This window comes from Rana temporaria, chromosome 1 (assembly GCF_905171775.1).
Source record: "Rana temporaria chromosome 1, aRanTem1.1, whole genome shotgun sequence".
Taxonomy (NCBI): domain Eukaryota; kingdom Metazoa; phylum Chordata; class Amphibia; order Anura; family Ranidae; genus Rana; species Rana temporaria.
The window spans coordinates 372,025,513-372,045,508 of NC_053489.1; the positions used below are offsets into that span (position 1 = coordinate 372,025,513).

The following is a 19,996-nucleotide window of genomic DNA, read 5'->3' on the forward strand; positions in this document are numbered from 1 at the left end:
GCATAGTTTGGTCCATCTACAATGGTATTAATTAGGGTTGTCCCGAAACCCCTTTTTTGAGACCGAGTACCGATACTTTTTTTCAATTACTCGCAGATACCGATACTTTTTTTTTATGTCATGTGACAGTATATTTTTTTTAACAATTTTTTTTACATTTTTTTTGTTTTTTAGGGGGGGGGGGTAGATTGTCAGTGCGTTTTTAATATTTTTTTTTTTTTTTTTACATTTTATATATTTTTTACAATATTTATTGCAATTTTTTTTTTTTTTTATCAGCCCTGTTGGGGGTCTTGGGAGAGCACAGCACGGGGGGGGCAAGAGAGCACAGCACGGGGGGGAAAGAGAGCACAGCACGGGGGGGAAAGAGCACAGCACGGGGGGGAAAGAGAGCACAGCACGGGGGGGAAAGAGAGCACAGCACGGGGGGGAAAGAGAGCACAGCACGGGGGGGAAAGAGAGCACAGCACGGGGGGGAAAGAGAGCACAGCACGGGGGGGAAAGAGAGCACAGCACGGGGGGGAAGAGAGCACAGCACGGGGGGGAAAGAGAGCACAGCACGGGGGGGAAAGAGAGCACAGCACGGGGGGGAAAGAGAGCACAGCACGGGGGGGAAAGAGAGCACAGCACGGGGGGGAAAGAGAGCACAGCACGGGGGGGAAAGAGAGCACAGCACGGGGGGGAAAGAGAGCACAGCACGGGGGGGAAAGAGAGCACAGCACGGGGGGGAAAGAGAGCACAGCACGGGGGGGGAAAGAGAGCACAGCACGGGGGGGAAAGAGAGCACAGCACGGGGGGGAAAGAGAGCACAGCACGGGGGGAGAAGACTTGCAACTCCTGGGACATCCCTAGTATTAATACCCGAGAGTGTTTGACACTCTGCACGCTCTTATAGCACCTTTGACTAATAAGAGAACCTTTGAGAATATATTTACACCAGCTGAGGTGAACTACCGTATTTAATCGGCGTATAACACCCACCCTAATTTTAAGGGAAGTTTGAGGGGGAAAAAATTAAATACTGAATTTTGAAGCAAAATAAGGGTAGCTCAGGAAGTGAGTAAATCCTTCTGGGGCTGAAGTGGTTAAGACCAGTGAACACTGATGCCTGACAAGGGAGGGCAAAGAGACACAAACTATTTGCAGGGAGGGGGGGGATCTGTCAGCCAGAGTGTGTTGTGTGTCTCTTAGCCCCCCTCCCCCTGTCAGGCAGTGTCATTCATTGCTCCCCCCCCCCCCCCCCACAGCTGGCATTATAATTTATGGCTCTCCGACGACCAACAGCCAGGTTTTCATTTAAATGATTTGTACCTGCTGGGTACAAGCTCTGTCAGATCCAGCAGACATTCTCCTGCCGCTCTGCACACAGAAGCCAGTCTAACTCTCGCTGCCGTCAGCCTCAACTCCTGCGAGCGGTGCAGAACGTTACCATGGCTACGCTATGACTGCTGCGAGAGTTAGACTGGCTTCTGTGTGCAGAGCAGGAGAATGTCTGCCGCCGGATCTACTCGCCTGAGATCACACCTCCCAAAAGGTAGTATGTACAATGCCGTTTTTAAACTATACCAGCGTATAACACGCACATGCTATTTTCACTTTGTTTTCAGGGTGAAAGTGCGTGTTATACGCCAATATGGTATATCAACGGATAATAACCAATTCTTCACTATTCTCATATCCTTGGAGCTTACATACATACATACATACATACATACACTTTTTTGTTTCCCATATAGATGCATGTACATGTATAGGTGCTTATATATATATATATATATATATATATATATATATATATATATATATATATATATATATATATATATATATATATATATATATATATATATATATATATAAGCATAAAATTTCTGCATCACCCTTGCCCTGATGAAGAGGCGTTACTCTCCATAGCCTCGAAACGTTGGCACCTCTGTCTGTATCCACGAGACAGTTTTCGAAAGGGTTCTTTGTTGCACTTTCTGTCGCTTTAATATATATACAATTGTTAGTTTGTGTCTTATCATTAGTGATGCTTAGTGCCGTTTATAGTTGCATACCCTGGGCCGTGCCCTCTTTCCTTAATTGTTTAGTTGGATGCTTTGTATTTCATGTTGTTAATATCAACTTTGATGATAGGTTTGTCTACGAACAACATTATTTAAATAAAATGTGATATTTTTTTTGATACACAGTTGTCGACTAACTTAGTCCTTACTCTATAACCAATCTCCCACGTTTAAAATCCCACTGAGGAAACACACCCCTTCGGGGGTACAGCAATCGGCTCATATTCAGGGATTTGGTGAGATATTGGTTTTTAGTTTACATTTTTAGGGGACACCTACACTCTTCTTTTTATTTGTGGGGGGGGGGGGGGGGGGGATGCAAATTTCACTTGAGTACAGAATTGCATGATCATACAGACGTACTGGAGAGAGATCTGCAGGATAGTGCAAAAATTCACGGACCGCCAGGTCCCAAACGCGCCAGCTTATTTCCTACTACATTCCACTGACATCCCAGCCTGAGTCTACAAAAAAAAAAAAAATCGATAGTCAGACACCTGTTAGACGCAGCAAAGGCCTGTGTCCCACTACTATGGAAATCGCAGTGCCCCCCGACCATCCCTATGTGGCTGAAAAAGGTTGACGAGATTAGCCTGATGGAGGATCTTATCCTCACAAGCCAGGACAGAAGTGAAACCTACTCAGAGACTTGGCAACTCTGGAACATTTTTAAATATTCTGCAGAAGGACAGACCCTTAGAGGGGCAGTCTGAACACAATCTTAGACTCAGTGACTGGGTGAACGGGACTATTTCCCCCACCCTCACCTGGATGACATCACTCACTGTTTGATTGGAGTGATCTCCATCGATGCTCGTGGGTCCCCCCCCCCCCCACATCTTTCTTCCTTCGCCTCCTTCACCCCCCTTATCCCCCCCTCCCCTTCTTTCTGTGACCTTGACTTCGTTCTGCTCTACTTACTGACCTCCTTAGCACTTCTAGAGGTGCCTTAATATCTATCTCTACCTCTTTGTTTCTGTTCTGTATCTGTTCTCTACATTCCTTTTTCACCAAGAAAGAGGAAACACGGATGGCCGGGCCCCTTGGATCGCTCCGTCCTGCCTTACTGGGCGGGTCAGCAGGGACCTTTTCAGATTAATGGGCATACGGGTGGCTCCTGTAGGACGTGAAGCAGGGGCTGTAACATATTTTTTCAATCACCTTGATACGCACCCACGGTTATGTATATACTGCTAATGTTATTTTGCAGATGCTGTCGGTGATGCCCTGTATGCAACATATGAGTGCCTTTGTTTTCTAATACAATGTATTGTACTGTTATCCGTTTTTGCGGTCCGTTGGAACCGGCTTTCTGATACAAATAAACAATTAAAAAAATGAAAAAGAATTGCATGATTATGCACCAGTTAAAGCAGCGCAGTGCCAAATTGGAAAAAGTACTCATCAAGGGGGCAAATCCTTCTGGTCCTTAAGCGGTTAAAGACATAATTTCGAATTACCTGCAGGCTTCATCAGCCAAGTTCAAGTCTCTCTCAGGCAAAGAATCTTCCCAATCCAGAATAGTATCAATCAGCTTTCCTCTAAGAGACAATTTAACAATGTCACACTAGAAATCATTCTCTGAAAAATATAATTAACTAAATATTGTACCATATCCATGCAATTCAAAAAAAGTTTGGCTTTACCATTTTAAAAACACAAAAATACATAACACGGTTCTTTTTACCTGCATGACCGTAGGCCCCTAACTTTGGGAACATCACAAAGTCTTCCAGTAGGTTTTAATCCCATCGTTTCCACAACACTGTCTCGAACATACTGTCTGAAGGCAAGAGGTTGGCATCAATCAAATATTCTACAATTTGATGTGAAATACATTCAGAATTGTCTTCTATAAACAAAACCATTCTACAAAATATGCCGAAAGTGTAACTGAACTCAAAACATTTAAAAATATTAAAAAGGAAAAAAAGAATAGCCAAAGCGATTTTGGCTATACTTCTATCTGCAATCAGTTCTGCACTTCTGTGACCCGTTTTCAGACTAAAATCTATCCCGACCACCCAGAACCCTGGACCAGGAACTGGCTCAGCCTCTCAGTGAGCCACTGAACCCAAGCCAGCCTCTCCCCTTCCCAGCTCTCCAGTGAGCACGTGGGGAGGTGGGCAGAGCAGAGAGAGCATGACTGACAGTCCCGACTCTCTGCACACAGAATGCTGAGAACTGAGCGGTCAGTGATCTTTGATCGCTCGGTGCAGAGCCTGTGGTGGACAGAAGTATCATCTATGTAGGAGAGTAATTTTATTTTTTCTAAATCTCAAAACTTTTTTTAACGTCTCTTTTAACTTAATCAAAGCAACAGTGAGAAAAAATACTTTTTGTGTAGAATTCTTCCTCAAATAGAGTAGTGCACATCCTGACATGTAACTGTGTCTAAGACCTCTTGTTCCACCAATTAGCAATATACTGTATCTACAGTGTGAGATCTTTAAAAGGCACTAATACCCACCTCAGTTTGTCTCATCCTATAACTTTAAAAAGGCACTGTTGCCTCTGAATCCTGGTCCCAAGAAATTTGGGGGTATCACTACTGTGTTATTCATCCTGAGGGCTTACTGCAGGGAAATCTGTTGATGATCATCAGTGCATGATTTTCAGTAAACATCTCCCTCAGCTTCTAGATCATGGGTGCTCAAGCTGCGGCCCTCCAGATGTTGCAGAACTACAAGTCCCATCATGCCTCTGCAAGCAATGCTTGTAACTATCAGCAGCTTGCAATGCCTCATGGGACTTGCAGTTCAACAGCTGGAGGGCCACAGGTTGAGCACCTATGTTCTAGATAATGCCACCATCAGATAACCAGTTGTCAAGAGGGCAACTCTAACATGAGGAAGCAAAAGCATACTTCTCCACCAAGATGCGGGCATGACTTATGTATGCGTTTGCGTGCAAACACGATACGGGGGCACTTTAAAACATATATTTTCCCTTCAATTTTTATTTTTTTTATGATCACCTTTATTCCTATCACAAGAAATGTAAACATCCCTTGTGATAGAAATAAGGCATGATTGGTCCCTCTTTATGGAGAAATCTGGGGTTTAAAAGACCCCAGATAAGTCTAGGACATCATACGACGTCCAACGGGCAGGAAGTGGTTAAAGGAAAAATCATTACCACATCATTTCTACTGCTAAATCATTTGTTTAGAACAGGCTTTTTCAATTGGAGTGCCACTGCAAAATGACATACAAGGTCTGTGTCTAAATAGTTCCGAGATTGGTCTCAATGGCAACATGGAACAGGTGCACGCACATTCACATGGCTATCCAGACACACGTCAAGAAGTGCCACCTAGTGTGGAGTACATGTAACCGTCAGGGTAAAACCGCTCAGGCAAGGAAAAGTAGTCAGTGCGAGAGGTATGGTCTGTTGTGGAAATTTTATGAATATGTATTGTCATAGTGTCTCCCAGTGTTCGTTCTCCCGCGGGCCGCTCTAAAAGGGCAGACTGACACTGGTTCAGAACCGTTTGGTAGGAAAAAGCTTATTGAGGATGCAAAGAAGTGTTTGCAGAGTGGGGATATGTCCGCCAGCGAAGGGCCCCTTGTGCTATGCACAGAACGTTCGTCTGGAAGGGGGGGGGGTGTGTTCACTCTGCAAAGACATCGGTTATGAGGGGATTTACGCTCATGTCACCCCTGTGTGCCTGATAAACACATGGGGGGCCATGGTGTGTCCTTGCAGAATCTCCCATCCACAGGAACGGTAGTATAAGCCCGGTATGCGGTCTCTGAACGACATGGAGCATGGCTTTCATGTACAGGGAGCAGGAATTTGTACACACTGTTCCTGCCCAGACACACCCATAAAGACTCCTAGTCATTGTTTATTGGTTGTTGTATAACCCCTCCTGTTGGAAGGAATTCCTGTGCTCGATTGTGAAGCCATCATGCACTATTGTTATATAAATAAAGATAACTCCCAGGATCAGGAGGCAGTTTTTGGTCGAGCGGAGGATGCAAGCACGTAAGCATGGTGGTCATGTCTGTTTACTTGCGGATATGAGGGAAACAGCGATACTAAGATGCCTTATACCATTAGGCTGAAAGGGCCCTCATTAGCGCAGGTGTGATAGATTACACGTAAACATCAGATTCTCCTACAAACCGCGCAGGCATGGGTATCCCAAGGCGCCCTTCACGGGCGTTAGTTACCTCGTGAGTGCCCGAGGTTCGATGTTTTATTAGTGTTTCTCCTGTAGTTCGACTGAGGTCAGACCGTCCCTCTGAGGGACTGTCCTTCCTCCGAATATTTAAATATATTCCAGATCTGCCAGGTCTTGGTGTAAGCTTCCTGCCTTTGTTGGCCAGTAAGGACCAGGTCCTCCATGTAACTGATCTCGTCCACCTTCTTGAGCCAGAGCGCCGTCGTTGGCGGATGGGTGGATTTCCAGTGAAGGGGTACGCACGCCCTTGCCGCGTCCAGGAGATGGCGGATAATCGATTTTTTATATGCTCCGGCCGGCATGTCCGTCGCATGGAGCAAGAAGTAAGCCGGGTCATCCGGCACGTGCTCTCTGTAAATTTCTGGACTATGCGGCGCACCTCTTCCCAGAACCCCCTGATCCGTGGACAGGACCAGAAGACATGAAGGATGGTACCTCTGTCTTGTTTGCATCTCCAACAAGTGGGGTCAGAGGCTGGGAAAATTTTACTCAGGAGATCTGGGGTCTTATACCACCGCATGAGGATCTTATAATTCGTCTCCTGTGTTCTGGAGCAGATGGAGGACTTGTGGGTGAATCTGAGTATCTTTTGTTTTTTGGGGGGGTGAGAATTGAACGTTTAGGTCCCTTTCCCACTTAGCGAGGGCTGGGACCTGGTATCCATCAGGGGGGGGGGGGGTGTTTAGCAAGGAGTATAGCAAGGACAGTGCGTGTGGGAGCGGTCCAGTCTCAGTGCAAAGGTCTTAGGTCTTCCAGGGCTGTTTGGGTGGTCTGTGAGTCTTCGTGGGGGGGGGGGGGGGGGAGGCCACCTAAGAAATGGTTCAGTTGGTTCGCTCTTAGAAAGTCAAGTTTAAACGGCCCGACGGGGTCTGCGAGCTCAACCGCCGATTTCCATTTCCCCCGAGCGCTGAAGTGTGACGCCTGGAAGAGTCCGGTTCTGCTAAGGTCTAAAAATATACGGTCTCAAAGACCCGGATCAAATTTGGGATGTCCGATCACCGGGCGTAGAGGGGAGTTTTGGCTGGATAGGAAGAATTGTGTGAAGAGACGTGCGCATGTACTAGTTGTGTGCCCTATCAACGGGTGTTTAGTGAGTTGCGGGGGCAGGTCTGCTATGCACCAAGGGGCTCTGTGTAGCGGTATCACGGATTGTTTCTGTTCCACCTGGTCCCAGGAGACGCACCAGCCGTGTGGCTTGGTAGTATGTCTTTACGTCCGGGAGTGCCAGCCCACCATGGATTTTCGGCAGGGAGAGTATTTTTCTCTGTATGCATGGCCTCCCTCCCGCCCACAAGTAGTGAGTGAATGTCGCGTGTATTTGTTTAAAGTAGCTCCCCGGGATAAAAATCGGGAGTGCCTGTAGCAGGTATAAGAACTTGGGTAACACGGTCATTTTGAGTACATTGCACCGTCCCACCCAGGAGTGAAGGCCACCCGACCATTGTTGGAGTAGCTTTTGGACTCCCCTTGGGGGGGGGGGGGGGGGGAGTTTAGCCTGTACACCTGGGAGAGGGAGGGGGGAATGAACGTTCCCAGGTATTTCAGCGCTACTGCTGTCCAGCTAAAGTGAAAGTTGTCTTTAAGGTGTGACAACGATCCCTGCGGGATCCCTACCCCCATGGCTTCAGACTTGGTTAGGTTTATTTTTAGGTTAGATAGCTGGCCGTAGGTTTCAAATTCTTTCATTAGGTTTGGGAGGGAAATGTCAGGTTTAGTGAGGGTGAACAACAAGTCATCCGCGTAAGCGGAGACTTTGTACTGAGTGTCTTTAATTCGTATGCCTGCGATGTCCGGATTCAGGCGTACATGGCATAGAAAGGGTTCTAATGTGAGTGCGAATAGCAGGGGGGATAGCGGGCACCCTTGTCTCGTCCCGTTGGTGATGTTGAAGGATTCAGAAGTCACCCCATTGGCCCTCACCGTCGCTGTTGGGTTCCTGTAGATGGCCGAGACCCAGTTCTGTATTCTCTCCCCAGCCCCTACATAGGACAGTGTCGATCGCATAAACTGCCAATCGACGCGGTCGAACGCCTTCTCTGCGTCAGTCCCCAAAAATAGAGAGGGCGTTCCACTATTGTTCACCACGTGCAGCAAGTTAAGGACCTTCGTAGTGTTGTCTCGGGCTTCCCTGGAAGGCACGAACCCCACCTGGTCTAAATGGATCAGGTGTGGGAGGTGTTGTTGTAACCTACTCGCCAGGATCTTAGTGAACAACTTCAAGTCTATTTTCAAAAGAGAGATCGGGCGGTAGCTCCCGCAAAGGGATGCCTCCTTGCCCTCCTTGGGAATCACCGAGATTTGGGCCTGAAGTGTGGTGGCGTGGAATGACCCTCCGGAGCCTAGTTCATTAAATAATTTCACCATGTGATGGCCTAGGGAAGGCAGCAGGGTCCGGTAGTAAGCGATGGTTAGTCCATCGGGGCCTGTCGCCTTACCCGGTTTTGCACTTTTTAAGGCCTGCTGTAGTTCTGGCATGGTAATGGGGGCTTCCAAGTCCTCTCTTGTGTCTTCCGACAGGGAGGGCATTAGGGATGCTGAGATGTAGTCAGCAGCTGCGTCGGGTGTAATTGGGGCTTTATCCAGATTGTACAAGGAGCTATAATAGTTCCTGAATTCCTGTGTAATCAATTGGGGCATAGAGTGTTTTTTCCCGTCTCGCGAGGTTATACGCCTGACATGTACGCTTTCTGTCTACAGATTTGTAGTGCTGACTTGGCCTTGAAGCGTAAGTTGTCCGTCACTTGTGAACGTACGGTTTCAAGGTCAGCACCTAACTGTCTGGTAGGGGTCTGTTTATGGGCGGTCTCTAAGTCATGTAGTTTATTGAGAAGCGTTGTCAGCTGTGCCAGCCTTTCACGCTTCAGGCGTGCTCCGTGTCTCATGAATATCCCTCGGACCACTGCTTTGTGGGCTTCCCAGACAACTCCAGCAGAGCTCTCTGGGGTGGAGTTAGTTGTGAAGTAGTGGCCTATTTCCCTGGTCACCTCACCCATGACCTCAGGGTCCTGCAGGAGGCTTTCGTATCGCTTTCGCCTCCATACTGATCTGCGATCCCCCACGGGGTCAGACAGGGCATAGGTCAATGTGATCGGGGCATGGTCAGACCATGTGATTGACCCGATGGAGATGTTTTGAATCGCGTGGAGCTGTCTGTGGGGTAGTAGGAAGTAATCAATCCGTGAGTAGGATTGGTGCGGTTTAGAAAAGAATGTGTAATCCCGTTCTCCCGTGTGCAGCAGACGCCACGCGTCTACTAGTTGCAGGGAGTGAAGTGTCGAGCCTATACGTTTACGCAGGTCTCGTGTCGTTGATGATGTCCCGGAGGACGTATCCTCATGCGGGTTCAGGGGAACATTAAGGTCACCCCCTACTATCAAATGGCCCTCCGCGAACCTGTGGAATTTTTCCAGCTGTTTCTTAAGGAAGACATCCTGGTGGACGTTGGGAGTATACAAGTTTGCGAGGGACACTTTCCCATCTCCTATCAGCCCCTTTAAGAATAGGTAGCGACCATTATTATCCGTCCGGATATCTAGTAGCTTCCACGGGACTCTGGCAGAAATGATGACCGAGACTCCCCTGGCTTTTGCTTCTGTGTACTGTGAGTGGTAGGCAATGGGGAAATATCTATTTTTCAGGAGGGGTAAATTGCTGGCCCTAAAGTGAGTCTCCTGCAGCAGCACTATGTCAGCCTTCATGCGACGCATATCTTGCTGTAGCATGAGTCTCTTCTCAGGCGTGTTTAGGCCCTTAGAATTCAGGGAGATTACCTTAAGCACCTCCATGCCTGCGCAGGCCGGGGGGGGGGGGAAGGGGAGAGGAGCGATGAATTAAAGACTGGGGGGCCGAGAGGAGCGGGTAGAAAGAGGGGGAGGAGAGGTTGGGAAGGTGTTAGAAGGGGAGATGTAGGGTGGAGAGGGGGATAGTGTAGAAGAAGGTGTGATACATTTGCCTATATATCTCAGTTTACTGCTCCCTGCTAGCCATATGGGTAGAGGTAGAAAGGAATTTCATGTGTGATTCATTCCTCTGACAGGATATTGACGTGCTAATGTCCCCTCACTATTCTAAACGTTAATTGATCTATTGTGTTGTGTGAAGAAGATCTGTGTTTACCCTTAAAAGATGTGTATTGTATCCTCAGGCTAAATGATTAGAGAAGTGGGATGTTAATTATTCTGATTGCTTCAGTGTATTAATTAACTGCCCTGATGTCTTTATCTAAAGAAATGTGTCTGCATGGTCGGCTCCGACTTGTCTCCTATAATCTGTATGGGAAACCCCACTGTGTGAGGGGGGGCATTCCTAACAGGTTGTAACCACATATAAGCTGAGTTTTTGTGTCAATAAAGTGTCTTGTTCTAGCAGTAAGCTTGGCATGTGTGGCTTTCTGGGCGATTCCAGGGATATCCCTCCTCGTGGAATATTGGGGTGATTTTCGTTATGGGAAGAAGGGAACGTTGACGGGGATATCATACCGATACCGTCACAGAAGGTAGTATTAAAGGGCGTGCACTAGATTGTGCAGCCGAAAGGGGTCTATAGAGGCAGCCGACCAAAAAAAAAACGGCTAAAAACGCTCACCGGGGAGACCCAGGAATCGAGCGCAGTCCTAATGTGAGGTGGGAACTAGACAGGGTCAGGAAGTGAGCTCCCTGCCTTCTCCACCCAACCCCGGCAAATATAACTGGTGTAACATCAGAGTGCAATCAACACAGCAGTACTCAATATATATCTTAGAACATTATAAAACATTTGGAAATCAGCAAGGAGGCAAAACAGTATATGCAAGTAAATAGGCAAGTGCAACACATTAAGTGCATTCTATGTAGTGCATTTTGGTTAGGCTATAGCAGCACTGTGTGACGCGGGTCACTCAGCTAAAGTGGTGACCTCAGAAGGCTGGGTTTAAGCCTCAGGTCCCCCCACCACCGCCATGGGTCCCCAAAAGTAGCAACAACCATAGTCCCCCCTCTCCCTCATGTCCGACATCATCTGACTCAGTTCAGTTCTCGGGAGTCCGTGACCTTTTGGGGTCCGTTCCCTAGGTGCAGTGGATGTCCGATTCCCTGGTAGATAATCCCCCAGCTAAGGTCCAGAAGGCTCTGCCCTTCCCTCCCCTCTAACAGGGACCCCTGCGTCTATCTCCCGGGGTCTCCCCCGCTCGGGGTCGACCCGGGGTTATCACCAGAGGGCTGTCCTATGTCTGGTTTTCACCCGTCTCCGGGCGGTAACGTAGGTAGTGCCAGGGCCCTAAATCAAGTCCGAGGTCGCGTGGTAGGCCGCAGCGGCAAAAACAAAAGTGCCGGTCTCTCGCTGGCCGGGTGGCTCCAGGGGACAACTATCCATCAGGGTCGGGGATCCCAGCCTGTCCGTGGGCAACCTTCCCCACGATCATCCCCAAACAAAAAGAAAAGGAAGGGGGTGGGGAGCGGGCACGGAGCTTAGCCACATTATCGGGGGGGGGGGGGGAGGCATCCGCAACAGCGGCTGGGGTCAGGCATGGGTCCGTCTCAGAGTCTGCGGGGAGCGTGAACGGAGAGATGAGGGACTACCCGCCGCGGGAGAACCCGCACAAAGAGGGGGCATGGCTAGCAAAGCGGGGGGTCGGGAACGTACGGCCCAGGGCCTACTCACGTAGTGCTCCTCCTCTGGCTGATTGGCGCCGTCTTCTGCCCCTCTGTTGTCGGGGTTGCAGGGGTTCTCTCAAAGCTGCCGCACCTGACCGTCCGGTTTGACGGGGTAGAATCTGAAGCCAGTCGGGGACTTGGATGGGTTCCGCGCCCATGAATCGGAACAGGGCAGGGAGGTCCGCCGTTGTCTGCAGCGCAAAGGCCCTGGATTCCTTCCGAAAAGTAACGGACAGGGGGTAACCCCATCTGTAAGTGTGTCCTGTCTGGCGGGCGAGCTCCAAGAGGGGTCTAAGCAGTGCTCTTCGCCGTAGTGTGTCTCTTGAGACGTCTGGCAGGATCCTGATTTTCGAGCCCTCCATCTCCTCCTGGTCCCATGCGCTCCGCAGGATGGCTTCTCTAGTCACATAGCGGTGCACGCGGCACACTATGTCCCGCGGTCTGTCGTTGTCTGTCGGTTTAGGGCCGAGCGCCCTGTGCGCTCTGTCCAGTTCGATGGTCGCCTCGGGGTCTCCCAGCACTGTCCTGAATATCTCCACGATACGTGCCCCCGGTCTGCAGACTCTGGCACCCCCCGGGGGCGCAGATTATTGCGGCGGCTCCGGTCTTCTACATCCCCCAAGTGGAGCTGCAGGGAGATAGCTGTTTCCCGGTGCTGGTCCCGGGAGTGTTCGAGAGCCGCAACCCGCGCCTCCAGAGAAGATACCGAGTCTTCCCCTGCTGACATCCGATCTGCGAGGCCGGACACCTCTCCTCTCACTTCTTGGATGTCCCGTCTGAGTCTCCTCGAGGCGCAGGATGAAGGCCTCAATGTCGTTCCTGGTGGGTAAGGCTTGCAAGAACGATCTAATGTCCTGATCTAGGTCACCCATCTCCGGGAGTTGTGGGGGAGGCATCGCCCCAGCTTGGTTTCTGGGGGTTGAGTCTCGTCTAGAAGGGCCGCTGGGCTCTCTACGACCGGTGCTTGGGTCTCCTCTACAGATCCACGTGGAGGGCCTCGTGGCGTCGGCAGGCCTCCTCCGGGGGATAGCTCCTGAATGAGCTTGAAATATTTTTGGATCTCTCCCTCAAACTTGCCAGCTGGGGTCCCCCGTGTAGTCGCCCTGGTTTTGTACTTTTTGGCTGAGTACATGCCGGTACAAAGTCTGATTTTTGCCAAGAATTGGGGGATCAGGCCAGGAGCTCTAGAGAAGTGCTGCTTCACGCATCCATGTGCAGGCCACGCCCCGAACTTGTGTCTTTTTTCAACCTGACCAACCATGTCCCTGCTGACTTCTGTTTCCCCGCCGGAAGAGGGTCATGAAATGCAGACGTGGTGGCAATCTAAGAACGTGCGACAGGGGTTCTGTGATAGATTCCTAAAGAGACCTTTGCTGATATGTTCATAAAGCTTTTGGAAACTAAGTGTGTTGTGAAGGATGACAATTATTTTTAAGGCTAATAAAGATCATTGCATTTTCTCTTGTTTGTTTTCAGATACCATTTAAACTTTTTAGACATTCCTCGGATAGCCCATTACAGTCATATCATGAAAGGATTACGCTTTTAACTTTGTGTACAGAGGAAAGGGAAAGAGTTCACCCCACTCCTCTGCCCAGCTCTTTCCTCCTCCATGACATTATCTGTACTCTTGCTGGGTAAACTGAAAGCTGTGCAAGCTGCCCACCCGCATAGTACAGAAAACAGCATAGAGGAGGAGTTGTGGGGCAAGCTCTCTCCCTCCTCTCTGTTACCCTTTCATGATATGACTGTAAAGGGCTATACAGAAACCTCCCCCATCTCCTTTGCTCATGTGCCTTGGATCGGGAGCAATAATTGAACCCAGCACAGTCCTGCACAAATTCTCCCCCTCCCCGCAGGGGTGATTTGTGCTAGTAAGGGGGGGGGGGGATTTTGAGGTGGAAGGATTTACAATGTACAGACCACTAAAATCTGCCATCAAAAAAAAAAAAAAATCATGTGGATTTCTGCACTGCATAAAAATGTGCTGCATTGAGGGCGTGGCTTGACAGCTCGTGTGGATGGCAGCTTGGTCCCTCAGCTCCGCAGTTAATCCGGACTGAGATAATCTATAAGCGACTCCAGAGAAGGGATAAGTACTCCTACCTGTAGCCCAGACGGAGAATCATGCTGAAACAAAAGGAAGGATTCCAAACTGCCTAGGAAGCTCACAAATTCCTACCCGAGCGGTCTCTCCCCCCCCCTCGTGATCACTGTCCAATGGCACGGCAGAAATGATTTTCCGGCCCGAAGTGCCGGAAACGTCAGCCACCACACTAGGGAGGACCTGACCAGGCGACTCACCCGAATCTGGTAATCCAGAGACGAAGGGAGCTTGTCCCAACGTGACAGAATCTTTTTGCAATACTCAAGTGTGAAATTAGACATACGGCACTGCCTCGAAAGAGGCCACCATCAAACCCAGCACTCTCATGCAGAAGCGACGCCCATTTCTGGGTCGTCAAACGCTGCACCGTTGGGAGGAAAACTCTCGCCTCTGAGGAGTCCAGGACTAACCCCAGGTATTCCAGCCACTGGGACGGTACCAGTACCGATTTCTGGGTACTCAATAGCCAACCAAATTCTCAGAGGGTTTGACAGGTGATACACGTCTTCTTCCAATTCTGAGCTTGAAGAAGGTCGTCCAGGTATCCAACAATAGCGATCCCGCTTCCTCAGCAGGGCCAGAATCGGAGCGAGCACCTTGGTGAAAACCTGTGGTGCTGAGGCCAGGCCGAACGGGAGGGCCACAAATTGAAATTGGTCCTCTCCGATCGCAAAACGCAGAAATCTCTGGTGTTTTGCGCATATGGGGATATGCAGGTAAGCGTCCTTGATATCCAAGGATGCTAGGAAATCCCTCTGATGGAGCGCTGCTACAACTGAGCGAACCGACTCCATCCTGAATTTTTGCACTTCGACAAAACAATTGAGGGCCTTGAGGTCCAGTATTGGACGGACCCCTTCCCCTTCCTTCTTGGGGAGTACAAACTGATTGGTGTAAAACCCCTGAAACCGTTCTGTTGAGGGAACCGGCACAATCACACCCCTGACCAGCAGATCCTGGACAGCTCCTGACAGATCCTTCCGGCAACCCGGAGGAAGTCGGAGGTTGGAGGGAAAAAATCTTGGTGGGCAAGAGAGAAACTCTATCTTGTACCCCGAGGAAACTACATCGCAAACCCATCGGTCGGAAAGAAGAGACTTCCACCGAGCCGCGAATCTGCGAAGCCGGACCCCACCTGAGATGCGGGCGGGGGCAGACCTTCATGCAGAAGCAGGCTTGTCCGCAGGCTTGCGGTACCAGGGACGCTTTTGCCCTTCAGCGGGCGCTTTAGCTCCCTGAAAACGTTTTCCTGCCGTACTTGGTGGGCGAAAAAACACGCTTGGGGGCAGTAAAGGAGGGCCCTTGCTTATGGCGAGGCTCCTTTCCCTTCCCGGATTGTGGGAGCAGAGTGCTCTTACCGCCTGTGGCATCCTTAATGATGTCATCCAGGGACGCCCCAAAAAGCCATACGCCCTTAAAGGGTACGTCCACCAAAGCCTTTTTTGAAGACTGGTCCGCAGACCAACACTTCAGCCACACGAGGCGGCGTAATACCACCCCGTAGGCGGAGGCCCTGGAGAGCAAGGGGAGCGTATCCAGGGCCAACTTTAGGCCCTGTACCAACTGTTCAGCCAGGTCCACACAGAGCTCAGAAGCATTCTGCGCCCCCAGTTCCTGCAGCAAGGACTTTGCCCGTTCGGTAAGTGTCTGCGACACCAGAGCCCCGGCCAAAACCGGTCTTACCGCCGACCCCACTACTGTGAACATGGAGCGGGCCACAGCCTCAACTCTATCTGCAGGATCCTTAAAAGCAGGAGCCCCTTCCACAGGTAACGTGGTAGCCTTGTTCAGTCGGGACACATGGGGGGTCCACTGACGGAGGGGAGACCCACTTTTTAAAAAAGTCCTCCCCAAAGGGATAATGGACCGCAGAGTATTTTGGAACAGCAAAAACTTTCTGCGGCCGATCCCATTCCTTGTACAACAATTTGTCCAGGTATGGAACACAAGGAAACACTTTTGCGGTGCGGGGTGGCTTGCGGAACCCAAAAGGGACTGGCATGTCTGATGCCTCCGCCAAATCCTCAAGTTTGAGTATCCCGCACCGCAGTGATAAGAGCTCCAACAAATTCCTTATGCGCTGACCCTGAAGCAGAGTCATCCTCACTGTCCGTGTGGGCTAAGCCCACATCATCTGACATAATGGAACCAGGGCCAGATGCAATAGCAGGGCCTGATTCCGTGTCAGAGACATCCCCAGACGCAGGTGCAGGGAGGGGGCGCTTTTTACCCCCCTTCTGGCCACTTGCCGCTCCAATCCTGGCAACAAACGCCTCAAGGATTGCCGCCATAGCATCAACCGAGGTCGCAGGAGCACTAAGGGTTAACTCTGGCATGGTTGGGGTAGAAGCCTCCGGTTCGGACTCCATGCTGACCCACCTATATATGCCGCCCTAGTACTGCAAGACAGTTGCCACAGGCCACCCTCCCGGCCGCAACAGAGAGCAGGGGACCCCCAGGAGACTCACCACCCCGACCAGAGTGCAGCGCTGCTGAAGAGCTGAGAGCGCTGTCCGTGCTGTGCCATCCCTCAGGAAGTATTCTGCGGGCTTTGGCGCCATTATTTCAGGCACTAGAGGCCAAAAACTTTTCCCAAGATGGCCGCCGACATGCATAAAAACAGCATGTGGGCTACAAGAAAATGCCCGCCGATACATAGAACCGCGACCCCGGTAAAATGGTGGCCATACATGCGTTTTAAAACCCCAGTAACACACAGCAGAACACAGCTCAGCACCATAATGCAATAAAAAAAATAGCACCTCACAGCAGCACAGCCCCCCGACAGTAACAGAGCCCCCCCCAGGCGGACCCCCCACCTCACAGCCGCCACCCAGAACGGGGAAAGAGGGAGAGGAAGGGAGAGAGGAAAGCACGGCAGACCCTCAATCGACCTCCCCAGGAATGCACCAGCCGAACCACCCTGCCAAGGCAAGGGGATACTACTTACCCGTCCTGCGACCACCGGCTGGAGGCATTTCAGACTGTACCAACGTCCGCTTGAGGCATGGCTGTCGGCCTGGCACACTGACTCAGCCATAGAGACCGGTCATATGTGCGCCCTGTAGCATATAGCTCATCGGCCACCCCTGGAGCAACGGGGCATGTCGTGGACGGTCTAGCTAAAGGCCGGCACACGCTCGATGGCCGAACATGGGGGGACTACAAGGATCAAGATCCAGCCTGACACCCAGTCGGCAGTTGATTGTAGATCCCAGGATCCAGAAATGCAGGAAAAATCCAAATAAAAACAGAAAAAAAAAAAAAATCCAGAGCACATGGGCTCCAGAAGGGCCAGGTCTTCTCCTAACGCTAGGCAGAATAAAACTGGGGCTGCATGATACAAGAGAGTGGGATGTACCCGGAGGACCCGCCCCCTGGGAGGTGCTGTACTGAGAGTAGTGTTTTAACACTTTTAGTGCTGTTTTTTCTGCCTAGTCTCTCCTGAAAGGAAGGATATATAACCCTAAGGTCAATGCTGCTGTGTCCGTCCATGAACGGAAGAGAAATAGGATTTTTGTACTCACCGTAAAATCCTTCTCTCAGAGTTGACGGACGGACACAGCCTTAATCTTGACAAAGTGTGTATTAGCCTTCATTCAGGAGTGACTAGGCAGAATGTGTTAACATCAAAGCTGAACAGCCCCGCCCAGGGGGGGCGGACCTACTGGCTATATCCCCATAGCAGCTCAGTTCGTCGAAAGCAGTACAAACTTAAAAAAGGAGGGGTGGGTGCTGTGTCCGTCAATGAACTCAAAGAAAAGGATGTTAGGATGAGTAAATAAATGCCATTTTCTCTTTCGTTCATGGACAGACACGAAAACTGAGTTGTTTTTATGTCATATTGTATTAAATGCTAATCTTGAAAGTTTTTTCATGTAAAATGTTTCATACAGGCTTGTATTAAAGCATACCAGTAATGATGTGTTATATGGTCCTCTGTTTCCATGATCCTCCGTTTCCATGACCACAGACTCGCAGCTGGTAAGATAAAAGCTCAGCTGTATGTGTCACATGGCTACCCATGACTAAGTCACGTGACCAGTGACGATACTAGTGGGGGAGAAGCATAAGTGACGCGATCAACGGAACTACATCCGCATGAGAAGATCGCCGCACTGAGCTGTATCTACAGGCTGTTTATGTGCAGAGGATTCGTGAGTGTGGTTTCTCTAATCACTCCACAATCTCTGTTTTTTCTCCGCCATACTACACTATGAGCAATCTCCTTTGTTTTTTTTTCTCTCCCCTCTGGCTTTCTGAATCAGCAAGTGGCAGTATTGGGCTGTGGATGGGAGGTATGGTGAAGTGCTGAGCATATCGCAGGTGCTCCCTATTATTGAGTCAGTCTACATGCTGGAACCGTGAATGGTTTACATGCTGGAACCGTGAATGGTTCGTTTCTTGCTGCTTTTACCTGGTGTTTTTCACTTCACATTGTTTGCACTGATGCACAAGTGCACTTTATATGTTTGTGGACTTTTTTGTTTTTGTGTCATTTGAACAACTGAGCGTTTACACACACACACATATATATATATATATATATATATATACACACACACACACACATATATACACACACATATATACACACACATATATACACACACATATATACACACACACGCGCGCGCGTGTGTATATATATATATATATATATATATATATATATATTACACACACACAAAGCGGAGTGACGACCATCTTTGAAATGTCAACTGCCGCACTGCAGCCCACAGTGAGAAAAAATTTCGCCTCTGAGGGGTCCAGAATCAACCCCAGATATACTAGGCGTTGAATCGGCACCAATACTGACTTCTGAGTGTTCAGCATCCAACCAAAGTCTGAGGGTCTGACAGGTTATAGACACGCTCACCTCTAATTCGGAGCTTGAAGTGGCACTCAGAAGAAGATCGCCCAAGTAGCCCGCGATAGCGATGCCACGCTGTCTTAGTAGGGCCAGAATCAGGGCGAGCACCTTGGTGGACACCCTCGTTGCCGATGCCAGGCCAAAGGGGAGAGCTAGAAATTGGTAGGGGTCTTCCCCGACCGCAAAGTGCAAAATCTGATGCCTGGTGCATATGGGGACATGCAAATATGCGTCCTTGATGTCCAAGGATGCCACAAAATCTCCCGGATGGAGGGCAGCGACAACAGAGCGAACCGACTCCATCCGGAATCTTTGTACATTCACAAAGCAATTGAGGGCCCTGAGATCCAGGATTGGACGAACCACCTCCTTCTTTGGTACTACGAACATATTTGAGTAAAACCCCTGAAACCATTCCTGTACTGGGACAGTAATGATCACCCTGCGCATCAGCAGGTCTTGAACCGCCCCATATAGGGCTTCCCGACGAGTCGGCTGAAGCTGGAGGGGAAAAAAAAAAAAACTAGAGTTAGTACTTACCGGTAACTCCTTTTCCAGTAGTCTTCCAGGACAGCCCTTGAGAGATGGAGTCCCTCCCATCAACACAGGAAACATTGCCAAAAGTTCAAAAGGCAGTCCCTCAGGTCCCTGGTCAGTCATTTACCAAGAACCGAAGGATGGAACTGAAAAATATAACCACAATAGTTAAACATGTTAATGCATCAACATAACTTAAAGGGTGGGATCGTGCTGTCCTGGAAGACTACAAGAAAAGGAGTTACCGGTGTGTACTAAACTCCAGTTTTCCCCAGTCGTCTTCCAGGACAGCCCTTGAGAGGATCCCCAAGTACACACCAGATTAGGGTGGGACCACAGCTTGGAGGACTTTCCTCCCAAAAGCCTGATCCTGGCTGGACATTAAATCCAGTCTATAATGCCTTGTAAAAGTGGAGAAGCTTGACCACGTGGCTGCTTTACATATCTGCTCCGGGGTGGCACCAGCTTTCTCTGCCCAGGATGCCAAAAGTGACCATGTGGAGTGGGCTTTAACACTCCCCAGGAGGATCTTTATTTAGAATTGTATAACTTTCTGCTATAGCTAGCCTGATCCACCTAGCTATAGTGATC

At 49.6% G+C, this 19,996-nt stretch overlaps 1 protein-coding gene across 4 annotated transcripts in view; it reads right to left on the reverse strand.

The window, feature by feature from the left end:
* SIRT6 (sirtuin 6) overlaps window positions 1-19,996 on the reverse strand; it is a 327,940-nt gene that overhangs the window by 125,287 nt on the left and 182,657 nt on the right. For 3 of the 4 annotated variants that reach the window (XM_040322509.1, XM_040322510.1, XM_040322508.1), the window contains 2 exons: window positions 3,757-3,852; window positions 3,530-3,610 (listed from right to left, as the gene is read on the reverse strand). The exons of the other annotated variant lie outside the window; for it this stretch is intronic. In XM_040322509.1, the coding sequence (XP_040178443.1) occupies window positions 3,530-3,610; window positions 3,757-3,852 (177 nt within the window). The remainder of the gene's footprint in view (window positions 1-3,529; window positions 3,611-3,756; window positions 3,853-19,996) is intronic. 4 annotated transcript variants of the gene reach the window in all.